This window comes from Lissotriton vulgaris, unplaced genomic scaffold (genome assembly GCF_964263255.1).
Source record: "Lissotriton vulgaris unplaced genomic scaffold, aLisVul1.2 SCAFFOLD_686, whole genome shotgun sequence".
Classification (NCBI taxonomy): domain Eukaryota; kingdom Metazoa; phylum Chordata; class Amphibia; order Caudata; family Salamandridae; genus Lissotriton; species Lissotriton vulgaris.
In genome coordinates, this window is record NW_028249207.1 from 867,028 (window position 1) to 886,634 (window position 19,607).

The 19,607-nt window shown below is 49.7% G+C and overlaps 1 protein-coding gene across 1 annotated transcript in view; it reads left to right on the top strand.

Moving 5' to 3' along the window:
* The window catches only part of NUP88 (nucleoporin 88), a 188,574-nt gene that overhangs the window by 125,917 nt on the left and 43,050 nt on the right, over window positions 1–19,607 (top strand). Inside the window, exon 12 of the mRNA XM_086950279.1 lies at window positions 18,502–18,627. Within this exon, the coding sequence (XP_086806405.1) occupies window positions 18,502–18,627 (126 nt within the window). The remainder of the gene's footprint in view (window positions 1–18,501; window positions 18,628–19,607) is intronic.

Consider the following 19,607-nt stretch of genomic DNA (forward strand, 5'->3'; position numbering starts at 1 on the left):
CGAGCCTGCTGGCGCTGCCACGGCCCGACCGTCCAGAACTCCGAGCTCGAGGATTGTGAGCTATCCATCATTCCACCTCAATACCAGATCGGTATCAAGACTGTCCCGCTACCCCCTTTCCCTTCCAGAGACTAGACTTGAGAGGACCCTCGTGTCCCGATCTCACTGTACCGTGATACTTTGCTTCAAGAACTACATATAAAAAGCGTTAACCTTATCCTTGTGTGGTGTCCATCTGTGGGGGGGAAGTTACTTGTCTGTACGATCGCTGGAGACGGCCCTCCCCGGAGGCCTCTCCCCTTGTCCTCGGCCGACCCTCCAGGTCCCCGTTTAACAAATGCTCTGGTTGAACACTTCCAGAACGCTGATAATAGCCCTGATTAACTTTGCTGGCTGATCCTGGAAAAGGCCTCTCTGGGCCCAAGGTGTGGAAATATGGGGCGCATACTAGATGTGAGGGAATGCAAATGCATGTCACTTCTTGACACCATCAATAATGGCCTTAATGAATCTGAAGTCAGCCATTCCCAACTAGCGTGTCTCTCGAATGAATGAGTAGCCACACACACGTGCATTGGTATTTTGGCAAATATTCACATAATACAGTGCATTAACATCATCGTGGTTTACCTACCTTTACTCTGATATGTAGACAAGATACAATGTTTTCCTCCCTGACTGTATTCATGTATTTTGAAATGCTAATAGTGTGTAATGTAGCAAGTATTCCTGCACTTGTATTCGCTATGATTTTGCCTCCCTCCGTGGAGTGGATACAACTCAATGATGTAATTTATTTTGTAGCATTCTGTATGTAATCATGTTTGTTACAGAATGCACATTGATAACACATGCTATGCAAACAAGAAACAACAGTTTCCTCCTTGACTATATCCCGACTGTATCCGTGTATTTTGACCAGTAAAAATGCTATTAATGTGTAGTATGGCAATTATTTCTGCACCAGAATTCGCTGTGTTTATATAATGGAACAATTTTTATAATCATTCGGTATATAAATAAATTTTTAACACAATGCCCATTGTACAACACAGTTTACACCCAAATAGCTGGATGTAATATCCCCCAGCCCCCCTCTGTCGTGTGTGTCAGCCCCGGCTCAGACGGCTCCCGGGCACACACACAGCTGCACCCGAGCACTTCACAGGTTTTTAAAAGACCACTTAACGTGCTAATAAGGCTTTGTCATTCATATTAGAGTCCCTGCAGCGCCACTCTGCCTGTTGCTGGAAGGCCCGCAGAGGTGATCTAAACAGCATGCTGATCGCGTGACACACCTACCCATGGGGCGTGACACAGTAACGTGTCGCGCCACACAGTTTGGAAAGCTGTGATCTAAATGCTTTAAACACAATATGATAAAACTACACTCGGAAACACAGTTCTCTGATCCCTACTTCTCTACAAACAATGGGCATATAACCACGGATATCATCTTTTACACTAAACGAAGCGCACAATGGAGGAAAGCATTCCTAGATATATTCACGATCTTGTTGATGCCTATGGTGAGTAGGCTCAGAAAGGTCAGGGAGGACATGTGCAAATCCTGTACAAGATACAGACAACTAGTGAACATTTTTTATAGAAAGCACAACATTTCTTATTGATCATTTAGACCCCCAGGAATAACTGTTCCGAGATATTTAATCCAAACAATCTCACGTCGAGACAGGGATGTATGATAATCACTTCCCATTATTTTTTCTACCTTTTCTAAAACCGTGAATCTGATTTGTGTAATGGTGTGTGATGAATGCTCCCAATGTGCAGCTAAGCTTGACGTCAGGTGTTTATTTTGAATGGTACTTTTATGCTCAATAATTTGAGTGTTAATTTTTCTTGACGTTCTCCCAACATACACTAATCCACACGGGCACTGAATGGGGTATATTACACCTTCAGTGTTGCAGTTTGAAGTGTGTTTAAGTGGTATTTTTTGCCCAGTCTTGGGATGTGCAAATGTATTGCCTACTATTACATTTCCACACTGTCCGCAATTCCAACATTTACACAATCAATCAATCAATCAATCAATCAATCAATCAATCAAGACATTTATAGAGCGCACTACTTACCCGTAGGGTCTCAAGGCGCTTGGGGGGGGGGGGGGGGGTGCCGTTACTGCTCGAACAGCCAGGTCTTGAGCTTCTTCCTGAAGGAGAGGTGGTCTTGGGTCAGGCGCAGGTCGGTCGGGAGGGAGTTCCAGGTCTTGGCGGCCAGGTAGGAGAAGGACCTTCCTTTTTTTTTTTTTTTTTAGGAGAAGGACCTTCCTTCTGTTGTCGCTCTACGGATGCGTGGGACGGCGGCGAGGGCGTGGCTGGCTGATCGGAGGTGGCGTTTGGGAGCGTAGAAGTTGATTCGGTTGTTGAGGTAGCTCGGGCCTTGATCGTGTAGGGCTTTGTGTGCGTGGGTGAGGAGACGGAAGGTGATTCTTTTATTGACGGGGAGCCAATGCAGGTCTCTCAGGTGTCCGGAGATGTGGCTGTTTCGTGGGATGTCGAGGATGAGTCTGGCTGAGGCGTTCTGGATCCGCTGAAGTCTCTTCTGGAGCTTGGCGGTGGTTCCGGCGTAGAGGGCGTTGCCATAGTCCAGTCGGCTGGTGACGAGGGCCTGGGTGACGGTCTTCCTGGTCTCCGTGGGGATCCACCAGAAGATCTTCCGTAACATGCGCAGGATGTTGAAGCACGCCGAGGAAACGGCGTTGACTTGTCTGGTCATGGAGAGGGAGGAGTCCAGGATGAAGCCCAGGTTGCGTGCGTGGTTCGTCGGTTTGGGTGCGGTGCCCAGGGCGGGGGGTCACCAGGAGTCGTCCCAGGCGGAGGGCGTGGAGCCCAGGATGAGGACCTCCGTCTTGTCTGAGTTCAGTTTCAGGCGGCTGGTCGTCATCCACTCGGCTACCTCCTTCATCCCTTCGTGCAGGTTGGCTCTGGCGGTGGCGGGGTCGTTGGTCAGGGAGAGGATCAGCTGGGTGTCGTCGGCGTAGGAGATTATGTTGAGGTTGTGTTGGCGTGCGATGGCCGCGAGGGGGCTCATGTAGACGTTGAAGAGGGTGGGGCTCAGCGAGGATCCTTGAGGGACGCCGCAGATGACTTCGGTGGCCTCTGACTTGTACGGTGGTAGGCGGACTCTCTGTGTTCTTCCGTCGAGGAAGGAGACGATCCATTCCAGTGCCTTCTCCTGGATTCCGATGTTGCTGAGGCGTTGCACTAGGGTGCGGTGGCAGACAGTGTCGAAGGCCGCGGAGAGGTCTAGGAGGATGAGGGCCGCTGTTTCTCCGTTGTCCATCAGGGCTCGGATGTCGTCGGTGGCGGCGATGAGGGCGGTCTCGGTGCTGTGGTTGGCTCGGAAGCCGGACTGCGAGGGGTCGAGGGATCCGTTCGTCTCGAGGAAGGCGGCCAGCTGTTTGTTGACGGTCTTCTCGATGACTTTGGCTGGAAACGGGAGTAGCGAGATTGGGCGGTAATTCTTGAGTTCGGTGGGGTCTGCTGTAGGTTTCTTGAGAAGAGCGCTGAGTTCGGCGTGCTTCCAGCTCTCGGGGAAGGTGGCGGTGTCGAAGGAGGTGTTGATAATGTCCCGCAGGTGGGGTGCGATGACAGCGTCGGCCTTGTTGAAGACGTGGTGAGGGCAGGGGTCGGTCGGAGATCCGGAGTGGACGGAGTTCATCATGCGGACGGTGTCTTCGGTGCTGATCGGAGTCCAGGCTCGGAGGGTGGTGGTGGGCGGTGTTGCTGAGGTCGTGGCGTGCGTCGGTTGGGTGCTGAAGCTGTTGTGTATGTCCGCGATCTTGTTGTGGAAGTAGGAGGCGAGGGAGTTGCAGAGGTCTTGCGAGGGGGTGATGTCGTTGTTTCCGGCGTTGGGGTTGGAGAGCTCTTTCACGATGTTGAAGAGTTCCTTGCAGTTGTGTGCGTTGTTGTCCAGCCGGTCCTTGAATGCAGTTTTCTTGGCGGCGCGGATCAGTTGGTGGTGCTTCCGGGTGGCGAGTTTGAGGGTGGTCATGTTGTCCGGTGTAGGTTCCTTTATCCAGACTTTCTCGAGGGCTCGGCAGTTCTTCTTGGAGCTCTTGAGTTCGTCGGTGAACCATGGGGCTTTCTTGCTGCCGGGTCTGCTGGACGGGGTCCTCAGAGGGGCGAGTTCATCCGCGCAGTTGCTGATCCACTTCGTGAGGTTGTCGGCGGCCTGGCTGGGGTTCGCTGAGCTGGCAGGAGGGTGATGGCTCAGGGAGGCGGCGAGTTGGTCGGCTGTGATCTTGCTCCAGTTTCTACGGGCAACCTGTTGCTGGTGGTGGTGGGTCGTCGTTCTTTTGAAGGTGAAGTGTACGCAGCTGTGGTCCGTCCAGTGGAGTTCTGTGGCGTGGCTGAAGGCGATGTCTTTGCTGGATGTGAAGACGGCGTCGAGTGTGTGTCCGGCGAGGTGGGTGGGGGTGTTCACCAGTTGCTTGAGTCCAAGGTTGGCGAGGCTGTCGAGCAGGGTGCTGGTGTTGCGGTCGTTGTTGTTCTCCAGGTGGAAGTTGAGGTCCCCCAGGAGGATGTAGTCAGCGGAGGGGAGGGCATGCGGGCTGATGAAGTCGGCGATGTCCTCGCTGAATTGAGTGCGTGGTCCCGGGGGTCGGTAGATCAGGGTGCCTCTGAGGGTGGTCTTCGGGTCGGTGTGGATCTGGAAATGCAGGTGTTCGGCGGTGGTTAGGGTGTTGTCGGTGCTAGTCGTGATACGAATGGTGTTCCTGTGGATGATGGCGATGCCTCCTCCCATCTGGTTGGCGGTGCGGTCCCTCCGGGTGATCTTGTAGCCCTCTGGGATGGCGATGGCGATGTCGGACGCTGAAGAGGCGTTCAACCAGGTCTCCGTGATGAAGGCAACGTCAGGGGCTGTGGCGTCTAGGAGGTTCCAGAGTTCGATGGCGTGTCTGTGGACGGAGCGGGTGTTGAGGAGGATGCACTTGAGGTGGTTGCTGCTGGTGTTCGGCTTGACAGGTGCTGGTGCCGGGCAGGTCCGGATGGAGGTGAACTTGCAGGCGTGGCAGCTGAAGGGTCCGTGGGAGCGTCGTGGGGTGGCTCGGTAGCATCCTGGGGTTCGGCCGTTGTTGAGTGCGATGAGGGTGGCGGCGGTGTAAGTCAGGCGGGTCGGCCGGGGTCCTCGTGGGCCAGGGGTCCTGGCCCTGGGCGCGGTCCAGGCGCGGACGGGCGTAGACGAGCTTGCCTTTGGCGCACAATCGGCGCGCCCGCTGCGCGTTCGCACGGTCGCCATATATGGCGAAGTGCGCGGGGGGGCGGAGCAGCTGGGAGGCGGGAGCGGGGAGGGTACAGAAGGCAAAAGGGGCGGGGTTAGCGGCGGTGGCGGGAAGCGGGGAGCGGGGAGGGAGGACGAAGGGGCCAAACGAAACAAGCAATACAGAAGGCAAAAAACAAGTTACAGGGAGAACAGGCAACAAAAACAGTACAGAACAGCAATTACAATGGGGGCAGGTCAGGCGGTCACGGACCACGCCGCTAGAAGGCGGGGGGCGTGGTCACGCAGCGGAGGCTCGACTAGCGAGGCAGCGAGGCAGAAGGCGGGGAAGACGCACGCAGCAGCTGGTGGCCGTGCGGCGCGGGGGTGTCCTAGAGCTAGGTCACACTCACCTGCGTCGCACGGTCGCCATATATGGCCAAGTGCGCGGGGGGGCGGAGCAGCTGGGAGGCGGGAGCGGGGAGGGTACAGAAGGCAAAGAGGCGGGGTTAGCGGCGGTGGCGGGAAGCGGGGAGCGGGGAGGGAGGACGAAGGGGCCAAACGAAACAAGCAATACAGAAGGCAAAAAACAAGTTACAGGGAGAACAGGCAACAAAAACAGTACAGAACAGCATGCCCTTGAATGTGATTTTTGTGGGTATGTTTTTGCTTTTAAGCATTTCCCTCAGATTTTTAGGACAGTTGTGAGCAAACATTGGCATTCCTTAAAAAATATTGGTGAAATCTAGTTCTTGTGCTATGATTTCCCACCTGTTTCTTGATTTGTGCTGCTTGAGTAGACTGTTTCAGAACAAATACCATACGTGGGTTTTCAGACCTCACTGGTTTTTTTTTAAGTAAGGCTCTGCGATTTGTTTGTGCTACCCTCTGTTTTGCAGTCCTCAGAACTTCCTCTGGGTAACCTCGGGCTTTAAACCGTTCAATTTGATCATCAATGAGGTTTGTACTGATCGTGTCATCCGAAATTATCCTTTTTATACGAATCAGTTGAGAAACTGGTAAATGATTTTTTTAATGCTCTCAGATGTGCACCTGAATAGTGTAAGGCATTGTTCACATTGGTGAGTTTACGATACACTGTGGTTGAAAAACCTTGGGTTGTCTTGTGGATTTCAATATCCAGGAATTTAATCTTGTTAGTTTGTATAGTGTGTGTGAATTTTATCCTGTGATTCCTCCCGTTCATGTCATTTATGCAGTCTTCAAGTGTAAGTCTGGTGCCCTTCCAAATAACTAGTATATCGTCAATGTATCATAAATATAGCAGGGTATGTTCATACTACCTTGGATCTTTTTAGATGTGTGTATCTTCATAGTATGCCACAAACGTATTCGCATACAATGGAGCGTCTGGAAACCCCATTGATGTACCTGTCCGCTGCAAATAGTATTCCTCCTTCCATACAAAATAACTGATATAAAGAGAAGTGGAGTAACTCCAATAAGAATATCCCAAAGTCTTTGTCCATGTCTGAGTTTAATAATCTCCATTCCACCACTTCCAGACCTTCATTGTGGGCAATAGACGTATATAATGGCACAATGTCAATTGTGCATAGGATGGTTTCATCATCAACTAGGTGACTCAAACTGTCCAGATTGACAAGACGATCTGTAGTATCCTTCACATATGTTCCCCAACTTTGCACCAGTGGTTGTAAATGGTGGTCTATAAACTGGCCAATAGGTTTGTGTATAGATCCGCACCCGGCTACTATAGGACGAAAAGGGGGATCAGTTGCATGCTTATGTATCATTGGAAGCATATACATATGCAGTATTTTAGGTGTGGTCATCCACAAGAATTCTTTTGTTGGTATTGATCAATCCTTCATCTGTGGCTTTATTTGCAATTCCTTCCAATAACTTTGTGAATTGGTATGTTGGGTCAGAGTCCAACTGAATATATGTATCTGGATCAAGAACATGTTGGTTCACTTTGAGTTCATAAAATTACTTTATTGCTTTGTCCCCTCCGGGTACGCTTTCTTTTGATTACAACGCTTTTTCCGGTGGTAAATTGGATGACATGGCCTTCCGCCAAAAAAGACAGTTTTTCAGTTGAGGTTGATGCCACTTCTCCTGTAGTATTGTCTGTTTGAGATGTTATTACGGGTGCTGGTGGTCTTTGTAACGATAAATCCTGATCCTGAACAACACTCTCCACTGATGATGTATGACCTGGCCTCTTGAAAAATCTTTTTTGGGCATATGCCTCCGCCCGAGTATAGACCTCGTCCAGCTTATAGTTTATGGTATCGCAACGGAATTTGTGTATTTTCCATTCGTGGACTTCCTTGGCATGATTATCCAATCTGGTATTGATATCTTCCAACACTTTGCTCCAGGCTTCTTGTTCCATATTTTCAAATTGATGTGGCTTGATCCGCTGTATATGCTTTTGACTCTGCTTGATTTATGGTTAACTCTGCTATATCTTTGAAAGACGTCATCCTGAGTCAAATTTGGCAGGTGCTGGTCCACAGGTATGGGCTAAAGTGAAACTGCTCTCTGGTAGTGTAGACCGCACACCTAATCAATCTAATCATCTAATATTGAATGATTGTAAAAGAGCTGCACACTAGGGGATACTGCCCAATGACCCATCTATATTTGTATTATCTAGCCACACGCCTGTTCTCCCTGCACGACTGGCTCAACAGAGGATGGTCGGATCCGGCTTACAGACTGGAACTCAGTGAATTGGGCTTGTCCAACCTCCAGTCGATGATGTATGGGGCGCCTGTCCCATCTCGCCTGCCGAAAGTGACGCGTTCTTTGTTCCTGGTCTGGCGAGCCGCGCTGCGCCACACCGGGTGGACCCCCACGCTGACAGAGTGCACACTCTTATGGCAGGGAACCTGGCTCAGAGAAGTCACGGGCTACAAGGCTTTCGGTCCTGGGACCTCAGAGGCATTTCCCAGCTAGGTGACATTTGGGTGGGTGACCACATGCGCTCCCTCCAGGACCTCCAGGCAAGACATTCCATGCATCACTCACAGTTTTATAGATATTTGCAGCTTCGCCACGCCCTTCAAGTACACTTAGCGACTGGTACACAGCTTCCGGACCATATCCCTCCCGAGGCACGAATCATGCTGGCGGACCTGGGGAGAGGGGGCATTTCCCGCATTTACCGGTCGCTCATAAACAACACTCCAACATCACTTGACCGATTACGGGCTCAATGGGAGGAATAGGTGGGTTCCTTGGAAGAGCTGGACTGGTGCAATGCCCTTGTGGCCCCCAGGACAGTCACTGCTTCTGCTAGATTGCGTCTAACACCGCTTTATTTCCTTCATTCTGCCTATGTGACGCCGGTGTGCTTACATCGCCCGGGGCTCAGACCGACCCCCTCCTGTGATAGGTGCGGTCATGAGCCAGCTGACTTTTTTCACATGGTATGGACATGCCCACGCTTGGCACGATTCTGGGGAGACATTGAGGAGAACTCACTGAGGTGTTTGGTGGGTGGGAGATCCCGCACAACCCAAGACACGCACTGCTGCGCATCACAGACTGGTTGGATGGGACCAGGAACGAAAAACTTTTTTTACACTACGGCAATGGTAGTGACCAAAAGAGACATAGCTTCCGCCTGGAAGTGTCCTGACCCTCCCTCCGTGAGGAAGTGGTGGGCCGGGGTGGACTGGTGTGCCACGCAAGAGAAGACAATGTACATAGCACGTGGCTACCCCAAGAAATATCTTAGGGTCTGTGGCAAGTGGTTGGGGGGATTGGTCTGATCTCGATGGAGATGCTCCAATATATCTGTCCTTTTGAATTTGTTTGTCTTTGGCCTTTGGGTTGTCCAGATTAATGCAAATAATCCTTTGTTATCATGGTATCTTGGTGATTGGCTGGTACTTTCTGTGAAATCAATAAAAATGTGTTTATAAAAAAAAGTTAGGGCCTTGTGTTAAGTCCCCCGTCCAAACTGTTTAGAATTTAAAAAGTATACTAAAAGGTAGGCCTAAAAGTCTCTTAGAATTTTTTCGAATTTCCTAATAAGGTCCCAGCTGTTTTAAAAACATGTTTGATACAGAGGGTACTAGCCAGGAAGTCAACCTGGCCCCCTACAGGAACCTTAAGTTAGGACAACCTAAGGACCTGTGTAAAGCATGTGACATTGCCATGGGACCTAAACTCATTAGGGCATCCTCCAGAAGTTGATTGCCAAACACGAAAGAGCCCTGGCAATGATAGAAAACCTTCCGGGGCATGGAGGTGTCAGTGAGGATGATGATGATTTCTTAAAACTCCCCTACTGATTGTACCCCTACTAGAAGTACCTCCAACAGTACCCCAGAAGAAGTAAAAGATGAAGACCCTGAGAAACTAGCTAAAAGACCACCTTGAAGCCAAAATCTTGGTCATAGGAAAGGGCTGAGATGGGCCTAGGACCCAACTCTGGTGGCAGCAAGATTTTAAATAGGGAGAACAAACAAGCTTTTGACCCTAAAATCCACAAAGGGATTGTCCCAAAATATGTAGACGGTGATATCACCAAATGGTTTACAGCCTTTGAGAGGGCTTGTAAGATAAGGAAACTCCCCCAAATATATTGGAGCCCTCTACTCTGGAAGCTGTTCTCCTGACCCTTAATGGGGCAGATGCTGAGTCCTATGACCTCCTGAAGAATACCCCGATTGATGGCTTTGGACTCACCACTGAGGAGTAGAAGATTAAGTTCAGGGAGACTCAAAAAACCTCGAATCAGACTTGGGTAGATTTTGTTGACCTCAAGTCAAAGCACTAGGTGGCTGGTTGAAAGGTAACCATATGCAAGACTGATGGGCTTTATAATTTAATTATGAAAGAGCATTCCGGTGAGTAACTGTGTTTCTGAAAAACTGCATCAGTACTTAGTAGACCTAGGTATAATCTCTCTCCAAGAATTGGGTAAGAAGGCTGACCATTAAGTCAAGACTAGGATGTCCTAAAAGCCTCATGGAGGGGGTGAATAAAACAAAGGTAAAGCGAGTGGGCGGTATAAAGCTAAAAACAAAGAGTTCCTTAAAGGCCCCAAAAACCTGTTCATGAGGATGGGCCCGGAGACAATACACAGCCCAAGAGAGGGTACCAGGGTAAACAACTTTATATTCATTAAGGTTTATGCACACAATGTGGCTTTTGGAGGCCTATTGTGGTGGTGGGGCAGCTTGATTATACTGCAATCATCTGAAAGAAACACGTAGTGATAGATTCCTTACCTTAGAATTACCCCCAGGCGTCAGACTGGATCCGGAAAGTTTTCGGCAGCAGTACCCCTGCGTGTCGGTAGGCGTCGTCGTGCAGCTCCGCAAACGTCATTGGCATCATTGGCCACGGGATGACGTCGCTGGAGCAAGCACAGTTTTTTTGCGGCCTTTTGTCTCATTTTCTCGAGTTGATTGACTCCTGGTGTCGTAAGGATGCCCGGCTTCAAGAACTGTGGGGACTGTCACCGCATGTTGTCGGTGACGGACCCACACCGCTTGTGTCTCTACTGCCTAGGGCGGGACCACGACTCCAAGTCGTGCCCCGACTGCCGGGCCATGGCGCCGAAGACTTTGCGGGAGGTGTCCCGAAAGTTGCTGGAAGTCCGGCAGTCTGCTCCGCGCCGCTCAAGGTCCTGTGGGAGGTCGAGGGACCAGTCGCGAAGCCGTCACCATCATTCTTCTGGATCTAAGTCCTCACACACGGTGTCCGGTAAGATGAAACATTCCAAAAAGAAGTCGAAGAAGCGTAGTCACTGCTCGACTTGCGCTCTCCTGTTGCGCGACGCAGCTGAGGGTGCTGCGGTGGAACCTGCAATGTCGCCGCCACCGGCCTACCTGCCCTTTCCGGGTCAGTTGGCGACGCCTGCTCAGATGCAAGAGTTTCTTGCTGCCATGGCCCGACTCTTTGTGTTGTCTGGCCCCGCCGGTGTGCCTACGGGTCCCACGGGCCCGACTGGGGTCCTGTCTTTGCATTGCCGGTGGCTCTGGCGCCTCAGGACCCCCTGAGATCTGGAATCGGACCCCGGTCGACGCCAGTTGACCTAATAACGCCTTCACCGACGTCGACCCCCCCCCCACCCGCACCACCACCAACGTTGCCTGCTCCTCGGGACGACTTCGTCCCCAGTTTCAGCCCTGAACCGGACACAACGCAGGATCAGCGCCAATTCTGACGCCGATGGGGCACTTTTTTCCCTATGTCCGTCCTCCCTATTTTCAGCCTGTTCTACAGAATTCGGAGGAAGGGGAGTACTGGGAGGGGTCTGAGGACCCTCTCGCACAAGAGTGTGCTTATGATCCGGACTGGGCAAAGGATTTGGGGATGCCAGTGCTCTTGACACCTCACCTGACCTTGGCATGCGGTCTCCTCCTTCCGTGGCTACGGAGGAGGAAGCCAGTTACGCAGTGATGTTGCGTAGGGCAGCCGAGGCCCTCCACCTCGAACTCTCTACAGTGGCTGTCAGGACTAACCTCCTGACAGAAGTGCTCCAGCCGACGGCAACCTCTTTGAAGCCCTTGCTGCCCTTTAATGAAGCACTGTCTGACGTTCTTTTGGGCACCTGGTCCAAGCTCAACACAGGGGCTCCTGTGGACAGGGATGTGGCCTGACGCCATCGCCCGGCTCCGGCGACCCCCTCTTCCTCTCTCAACACCCCACCCCTGAGAGCTTGCTTGTCCAAGATTCTGCTTCCCAGAGCGCGTTCCCTTCCATCCCTCCGGATAGGGAGCCCAAAAAGCTGGAGCAGCTTGGCAAGAAGCTGTTTTCATCTGCCAACTTAGAGCTGCGGTCAGTGAACACTGCATGCATCTTGGGCTGTTATTCCCACTCTTTCTGGGACACGGTTGCGAAGGTGCTTAACTGTCTGGAGGAGGCCTGGACAGTACTCTCCCAATCTATCACTTTTGGGAGAGACACAGCTAAGTTCACCATATGTTGTGGGCTTGACACCGCCCACTCGCTGGGCAGGGCGATTTCCGCGACGTTGGCGCTTAGGCGCCACGCCTGGCTGAGGACAACTGGCTTCTCAGGGAATGTCCAGATCACTCTGATGGACATGCCCTTTGATGGCATTCGCCTTTTATGGCCATAAGGCAGAAAGTGTGTTGGAACGATTTAAGGACTTCGGGCTATGGCCAAGTCCCTGGGCCTGTCGGCCTCTCGGCCTCCTCTGCCTTTTTCCCTCCGCTCCTTTCGTGGCCACTGAAGGGGTGCCCCAACACATTCGCTCCAGAGCCACAGGCCGCAGCAACAACAACATCAGCGCAGCCTCAGATTTGGGAACCGTCAAGTTGGTTCTGGGGGCCAACGGGCGGGCCAGCCCACCTCCAACCCGCAGCATCCACTTCAAAGCCTTCCAAGTCTGGAATTTCAGGCCATCAAATGCCAGTGGGAAGCAGAATTCGCATTCATCCCCCCGGACAAGTGGGTGCTGCAAATTGTCCGAAGGGGCTACTACCTCCCCTTTGAGACTTCGCCCTCCAGCCATGCCACCTCAGTACCAAGGCATGTCTGGGGACCATCTTGTGCTTCTTCAGCTATACGTCACTGCCCTCTTGGCCAAGGGAGCCATCAAGGCCGTTCCTGGGGCAGTAGTAGGTTGTGGTTGCTATTCCCACTACTTTCTGGTCCCCAAGAAGGACAAGGGCCTGCGTTCTATCTTTGACCGTAGGAGCATCAACCACTTCCTCCGGAAGGAGTTCTAGATGTTGACGCTAGCTCAGGTCTTGTCTGCCCTCGACCCTGGAAACTGGATGGTAGTGTTGGACTTGCAGGAGGCATATTTCCACATCGCCGTCCTGCCGGCCCAGCGCCATTACCTGCGGTTTACGGTAGGCCGCGATCATTTTCAGTTGACTGTGCTCCCCTTTGGCCTTACTAGTGCCCCTCAATGTTCACGAAAGTGAAAGTGAAAGTGAAGGTGGTCGCAGCTCATCTACGCAGATCAGGGATTCCAGTTTCCCCCCTATCTCGATGACTAGTTGTTAAAGGCAGGCTCGCCCCAGGCAGTCGTCTTTCCACCTCCAGATTAAGGCCGACCTCCTGCATTTGCTGGGGGTTTTCATCAACCTGCAGAAGTCGCACCTGATTCCCTCTCAGAATCTCCTCTAATTCGGAGCGGTTCTGAACTCTGCACAGTTTCGGGTTTATCCTCCCAAACAGCGAGTCCAGGATATTCAGGCTTTGATTCCGATTTTTCAGCCTCTATCCCGGGTTTCGGTTAGGATGATGCTCCGGCTCCTGGGCCTGATGGCCTCCTGCATCCTGCTAGTGGATCAAGCCAGGTGGCATATGTGGGCTCTGCAGTGGGACATGAAGTTCCAGTGGGCACAGCATCAGGGCAACCTGTCCGATCACGCCCAGATCTCGGAGGGCACTGCACGACACTTGCAGTTGTGGCTTACGGATCGCGATTGGGTCCATGGCAGATCCCTCTCCCTTCCCCAACTGGAACACACAGTTGTGACGGACGCATCCTTTCTGGGATGAGGTTGCCACATGGGAGAGGTGGAGATCAGAGCGCTCTGGTTTCCGTCGGAGTCCCGGCTCCATATCAACCTTCTGGAGCTTTGGGCGATCCGACTTGCAATGAAGGCATTCCTTCCCTCTGTCGTGGGGAGAGTAGTGCATGTGTTCACAGACAACACCACCGTCATATGGTACTGCAACAAACAGGGCAGGGTGGGGTCGTGGACCCTATTTCTGGAGGCTCTGCACCTCTGGACATGACTGGACCATCAGGGCATTTCCCTGGTGGTTCAACACCTGGCAGGTTCTCTGAACGCCAGGGCGGACGTACTCAGCCGCCGGTGCATGATGGACCACGAATGGCATCTGAACACGGACGTGGTGATAGAGCGCGCAGGTCACCCGACTCTTATGTTACCAAAATATGCACTTCTGGGCCCATAACGTGTTTATCACTATTTTTTATTGGTCCGGTAACTTACACACCACCATCAGTAATTCTTATTTCCTTACTTTTATTTCCGTGTACCTGACTTACCAAATCCTTGTCACAGGTACTTATGATCACGACCGATCAGGAGCTAGCAGGGGTAGGAAGATAACACCAAACAACTATACCATATACATTTTGCATAATGTTTATACCATATAATAACCACAAACACAAGAAGTTTTCAAAGCTTTATCTAGTCATCAACTTCTTCATATGCCATGAGAATGAAATTCACACAGATCAAAACATCAATAACTAAGATCAGAAATATAATATAGCTATGAATCAAAGTAAGAATCATCTATAATTCGAGAACTAAAGGAAGGGGAAAATTAAGGAACACGCTTAATATGTCTAACAGACTTTCATGACGTTGCTAAAGGCGGGTAAAGAAAGGGAACATACTAAACAATGCTGATTTCGAATTATACTAATGAGTTAGAATAAACGATACTTTCCAAGATGTACTTATTTTCTATAGGGAGGGTAAGAGTGGAACATACTAGATATGCAAAACAAATTCAATGTTTGACTAAAGGTAGGAAAAATAAGGAACATGCTAGAAAATATCACATAGGCAAGTTTGCTTTATTTAGAAAATAGGAGGACAAAAGATTTAGATAGACAAACACCCACATGGATTATATTTACCTAGGACAGAATGAAGACTAACCCTGGCCACGGGTCAGTTGGGAAAGGCGGGAAAGGACCCTCAAGGACTTAGGATGCCAGTAGGCGAGCAGGTACAGCTCATGGACAGTCAGGACAGGATCACCCCAGGATTTGGATCAGGACTGGGCTCACCAAAGGGTACGACCAACACCTGCAGCTTCGGATGCAACGCCTGCGCTACTCCCTCCCTGCAAGGAATCTGCCAATAACCCCGATTGGGTTCTCGAATCTCCCAGCAAAGTGCTTCGACAGCACTTAAGGTTTTCCACCCCAGACTGAGTTTGTGGAAATTACGGACAGAGTGCTCCGCAGCTCTCTGTATCAATCACCTATAGAGTTCGTAGGGTCAGTGATAGGTCAGCTATTCGGACAAGCCAGACAATTTCTCTAGCTAAACCTAGGCTAGTTATACTGTTTTTGGGTCAGTGTACCACCCACCAATGTTGCAAGTGAAAGGATCCCCAACTTCGGATTGGACAAGAGAGGTGGTTAGGTCATAACACCACCTATAATTTGAACTTACCCATACTAAATATTCAGTTTTCGAACCCACCCCTTACATTCCAGTTCCCATGGCATAGAAATTCAGAATACAATAGAGCATACAAAAATTATCGCAACATGTAGCGAATGCAGGTACGAGTTGAAGTCTTCTCCCGGGGCATGGGTCATCTTCCCAGGAGCATCTTAGCTTCGGCAGCCAGCTGGCTGGGTTCCACTGCTGTATGACTCTCTTTTCCCTCATCACGTGATTAGTACCGCACGGGCTTCAAAGATGGAAGGGCGCACCTCTCCCAGGCCCACAAAGATCGATACATAAAAAGTAAGCGAAAACAATTTAGAAACACAGAAAAAATGAATACACTGTATACCATGATTGGCTATACTACATCCCTTATTTTATAATAACTATAGCATTAGGAGTTAAGCAGAACGAAACGGCTGAGCAAAAGCAGCAATGCAAGCGAAGAGCATGTTAGAAACAAAGCGGCCATTTTTAGCTGTACTGCGCATGAGCGAAAATTTCCCTCCAGAACTGAGAGTGCAGTCACATGGGTATGACCGACGCATGCGCAGACTAGAATCCCGCATAGCAGCGACCATTTTAAATGCAAGCGTAGTTAGGATTAGTAAACACATAGGCAAGCGTCACTGGGACACCCCCGTGTAGTGTAAAAGTGCAATATTAATAAGACAAAACAGGTTGATTATGACGTTACATTATTCGAGGTTCATGAGTACAAGCAAGTCGCGTAACATGCGAATCCTTGCTCCATCAGTGGCGCAAGGTCTCTTTCAGCAGTGGGGAGCGCCTTGGTTAGATCTATTCGCCACCGAAGAGAACTCACAACGTCATCAGTTCTGCACGTTGTAATTTCCAAGGCTGCACTCGCTAGGCAAAGCTTTTCGTCGCAAGTGGAGCTGTGGTCTACCATACGACTATCTGTTTTACCACTTCTACCCAGAGTGCTGAAGAGGATCAAGCGCAACCGGGCCCAAGTTATTCTTGTGGCTCCGGACTGGGCTAGAAGAGTATGGTATGCCGAGCTACTCCGCCTGGCGATCGATTCCCCCGCTCCGACTGCCTCTTTGGGAGGATCTTCTGTCGCAGCAGCTGGGAAGGGTCCTCCACCCGAACCTGTCCAGCCTCCACCTCTTTGCATGGAGATTGAGCGGCGGACATTGACGTCTTTCGACCTGCCTCCCGAAGTCTGTGATGTTATCTTGGCAGCCAGGCGTCCCTCCACTAAAACGGTATACGCCTGCAGGTGGAATAAATATGGGGCATGGTGCACAGCAAAGGCTGTGGATCCCCTTTCTGCCCCTTTTTCAGAGGTCCTTCTATTTCTCCTCTCTGTGGCCCAGCAGGGCTCTGCTCTGGGCCCTATCAAAGGCTATCTCTCGGCCATTTCAGCGTTTTTACGGCTTCCAGATTAGCTTTCCCTTTTCAAGTCCCCTGTTGTAAACAGATTCTTAAAAAGCATTACTCATCTTTTCCCTCCTGTTCTTTCATAATACCTCCGTGGGACTTGAACCTAGTTCTGACCTATCAGATGTGTGCTCACTTTGAGCCACTTCATAATTGTCCTTTTCGTCTTCTCACTTTAAAGACTGCTTTCCTGGTTGCCATCACCTCTGCTAGAAGAGTGAGTGAGCTCCAGGCTCTTTCTTCAAAGTCTCCATCAGGACAAAGTTGTTCTAAGGACTCGTCCATCTTTTCTGCCAAAGGTTGTCACTACTTTTTCACATCGGGCAGACCATCACTTTGCCCACCTTCTTTCCACCTCCGCATCCCTCTAAAGAGGAAGAGAGGCTCCACCATCTGGACCCAAAATGTGTGCTCTCATTCTACCTTAACTGCACACAACAGTTCTGGGTGAATGACTAGCTCTTTGTTGGCTACGTGGGCGCCAAGAAAGGTCTGACCATGCACAAGCGGACCACCTCTCGATGAGTCGTTCTGTGCATTAAGGCTTGTTATTCTTTGGCTAAAAAGAAGCCTCTGGTGGGGCTACGTGCCCATTCTACCAGGGCAGCCACTACTGCTTTGGGACGGGGAGTTCCCTTGCATGACATCTGTCAGGCAGCTATTTGGGTCTCGCTGCACATGTTTACCAAGCATTACTGCCTGGACAGCCAAGTCCGGAAAGATAGCTTCTTTAGCCGTTCTGTTCTGCAGCACATTCTGGTATGATCTTGGTTTGCAGACCCACCACCGGCACCAGGGTTGGTATTGCTGGGGAATCTATTCTAAGGTAAGGAATCTATCAGTGCGTGTTTCTTTCAGATGCACAAGTTACTTACCTTCGGTAACGATATATCTGTTAGAAACATTAGTAGTGATAGATTCCTTACTGCCCCACCCTCAGTTCGGTGAACTGATTTCTAGGGTTAATGTCATCCCTTTCATGGAACTTGTGTCAGTTTCTTGCTTGGATCAACGTTCCTGATGCGGAAAGTCGTCTACAGAACTGACGTCCGCGCTTGTGGGCGCGTCCAAGTAGATCCAGCGACGTCATCTCGGCGCCAACGACGCACGCAGATCCGCTCAACGACGCCTACCGACGGGCATGGGCACTGCTGCCGAAAACTTTCCGGATCCAGTCTGACTCCTGGGGGTAATTCTAAGGTAAGGAATCTATCACTACTAATGTTTCTTACAGATATATTGTCACCGAAGGTAATTAACTTGTGTTTCTGTTAATATTGTTTCTGATCACTCTTAATTAGATCTTAACTAGATGGAGGAGGTCCATTTGGAACTGTTCCTCATTCATCTTGCATTGCTATCTATTGGTTACGAGTTTATAGCTTCTCATTAAAGGTAAACAGTTCTGTTGCACTTTAATCTCATAACTAAGCAGTTGACAAAATGATAGCTATATATGGTTTAAAAATGCAGCTTTCCTTTGTTTCACTCAAGAACAAATACATGTACCCTCTTCTCATGCCTATTAAGCTATGCTAAAATACATCCTTATGCATGTTGGCACTACAAGGAAAAATAATACCAGATCAACGATTCTGTCAGTGTTTGCTAAAATATTAAAGTGTTCAGTTATGATCAACCTGAGTGCATCCAAATGCTTGATGACTGCTCAAGCCACTGTAATAATACATGTCCTTTTTTTATTTAGGGCATCTGACAAAGACACCGCACCACCACCAGAAGAATGTCTTCAGCTTCTAAGCAGAGCCACCCAGGTCTTCCGAGATGAATATATACTTAAGCAAGATCTGGCAAGAGAGGAAATCCAAAGAAGGTAACAATCCATTTTAGCGTGGAAGCACATCTGTTGTTACAGATTAGAGGAGGCGAGGCAGAGAATCCATTTTATTCTCCTATTTTCCTTGCTTCTCAGATCTGTGTATGTATATAGGTGTTTTTTATCTTTTGTCATTGTGCATCATGCTTAAGGTTACAGACTTAATAACTTTGGCGTAGGCTTTCTTTCTTGGTTCAGGGTTTGACTGAAGAATGTCACCCACCCCTCCCCTCCGATTAGGTGTATTAGATGGTTAGCCTCATCTCTACTTGCCTGTTTAAGGTTCAACATGGTCATTGGGTATACAGCATTTACTATCAATGGAGCGACATCAGGGTCGCTGACTCAACTTAACATCCCTGAACAAAGTGATTAATACGTTTTGAGTGTATTTGATGCATTTGCGTTTGATTCCCTTATTAGGGAAGATGGTTTGTGATTTAATTTCATCACCTACAGTATAGGTCGTTATTATGAAACAATCTTGGATGGGGTTATGTGCCTGTCTGTGTTGGTGGAGGGAAAGATGGGAATCTTAGCTTTGAAGACAGTTTTGCTGAATGTTAGTCTTATTGGCAGTTACTACAAGTGGGTGACAAATATAGTGTTATTCAGGGAATTTTGGGAGCTCCAGCTTTTACTCTGGCTTGAGAACTTCCATGTGTCTCGTTACATTCCCTACAGTGTGAAGCCCCCGGTTCTTTTTATTCATATCTAAATCAAGTATTATTTGCTGCAGAACAAACACTATATTTTTAAACCCACAAAGAGAACAGGGCAGGGGTTTCTTAAGTTTCAAGAACATTCTTGTTTTGCTGCCAAAGTATTTCACCTTCAGAGTATTGTAATTAGTAGTTTCCAACCCAATGGATACTGATGTCAAAATATTTTATCTGCTCTGTTGTACACAACAATGCATTCATAGCAAATACCAGATGGCCAGCAGCATTGGTCTGAAAAGCTAACAAATTTGAAGA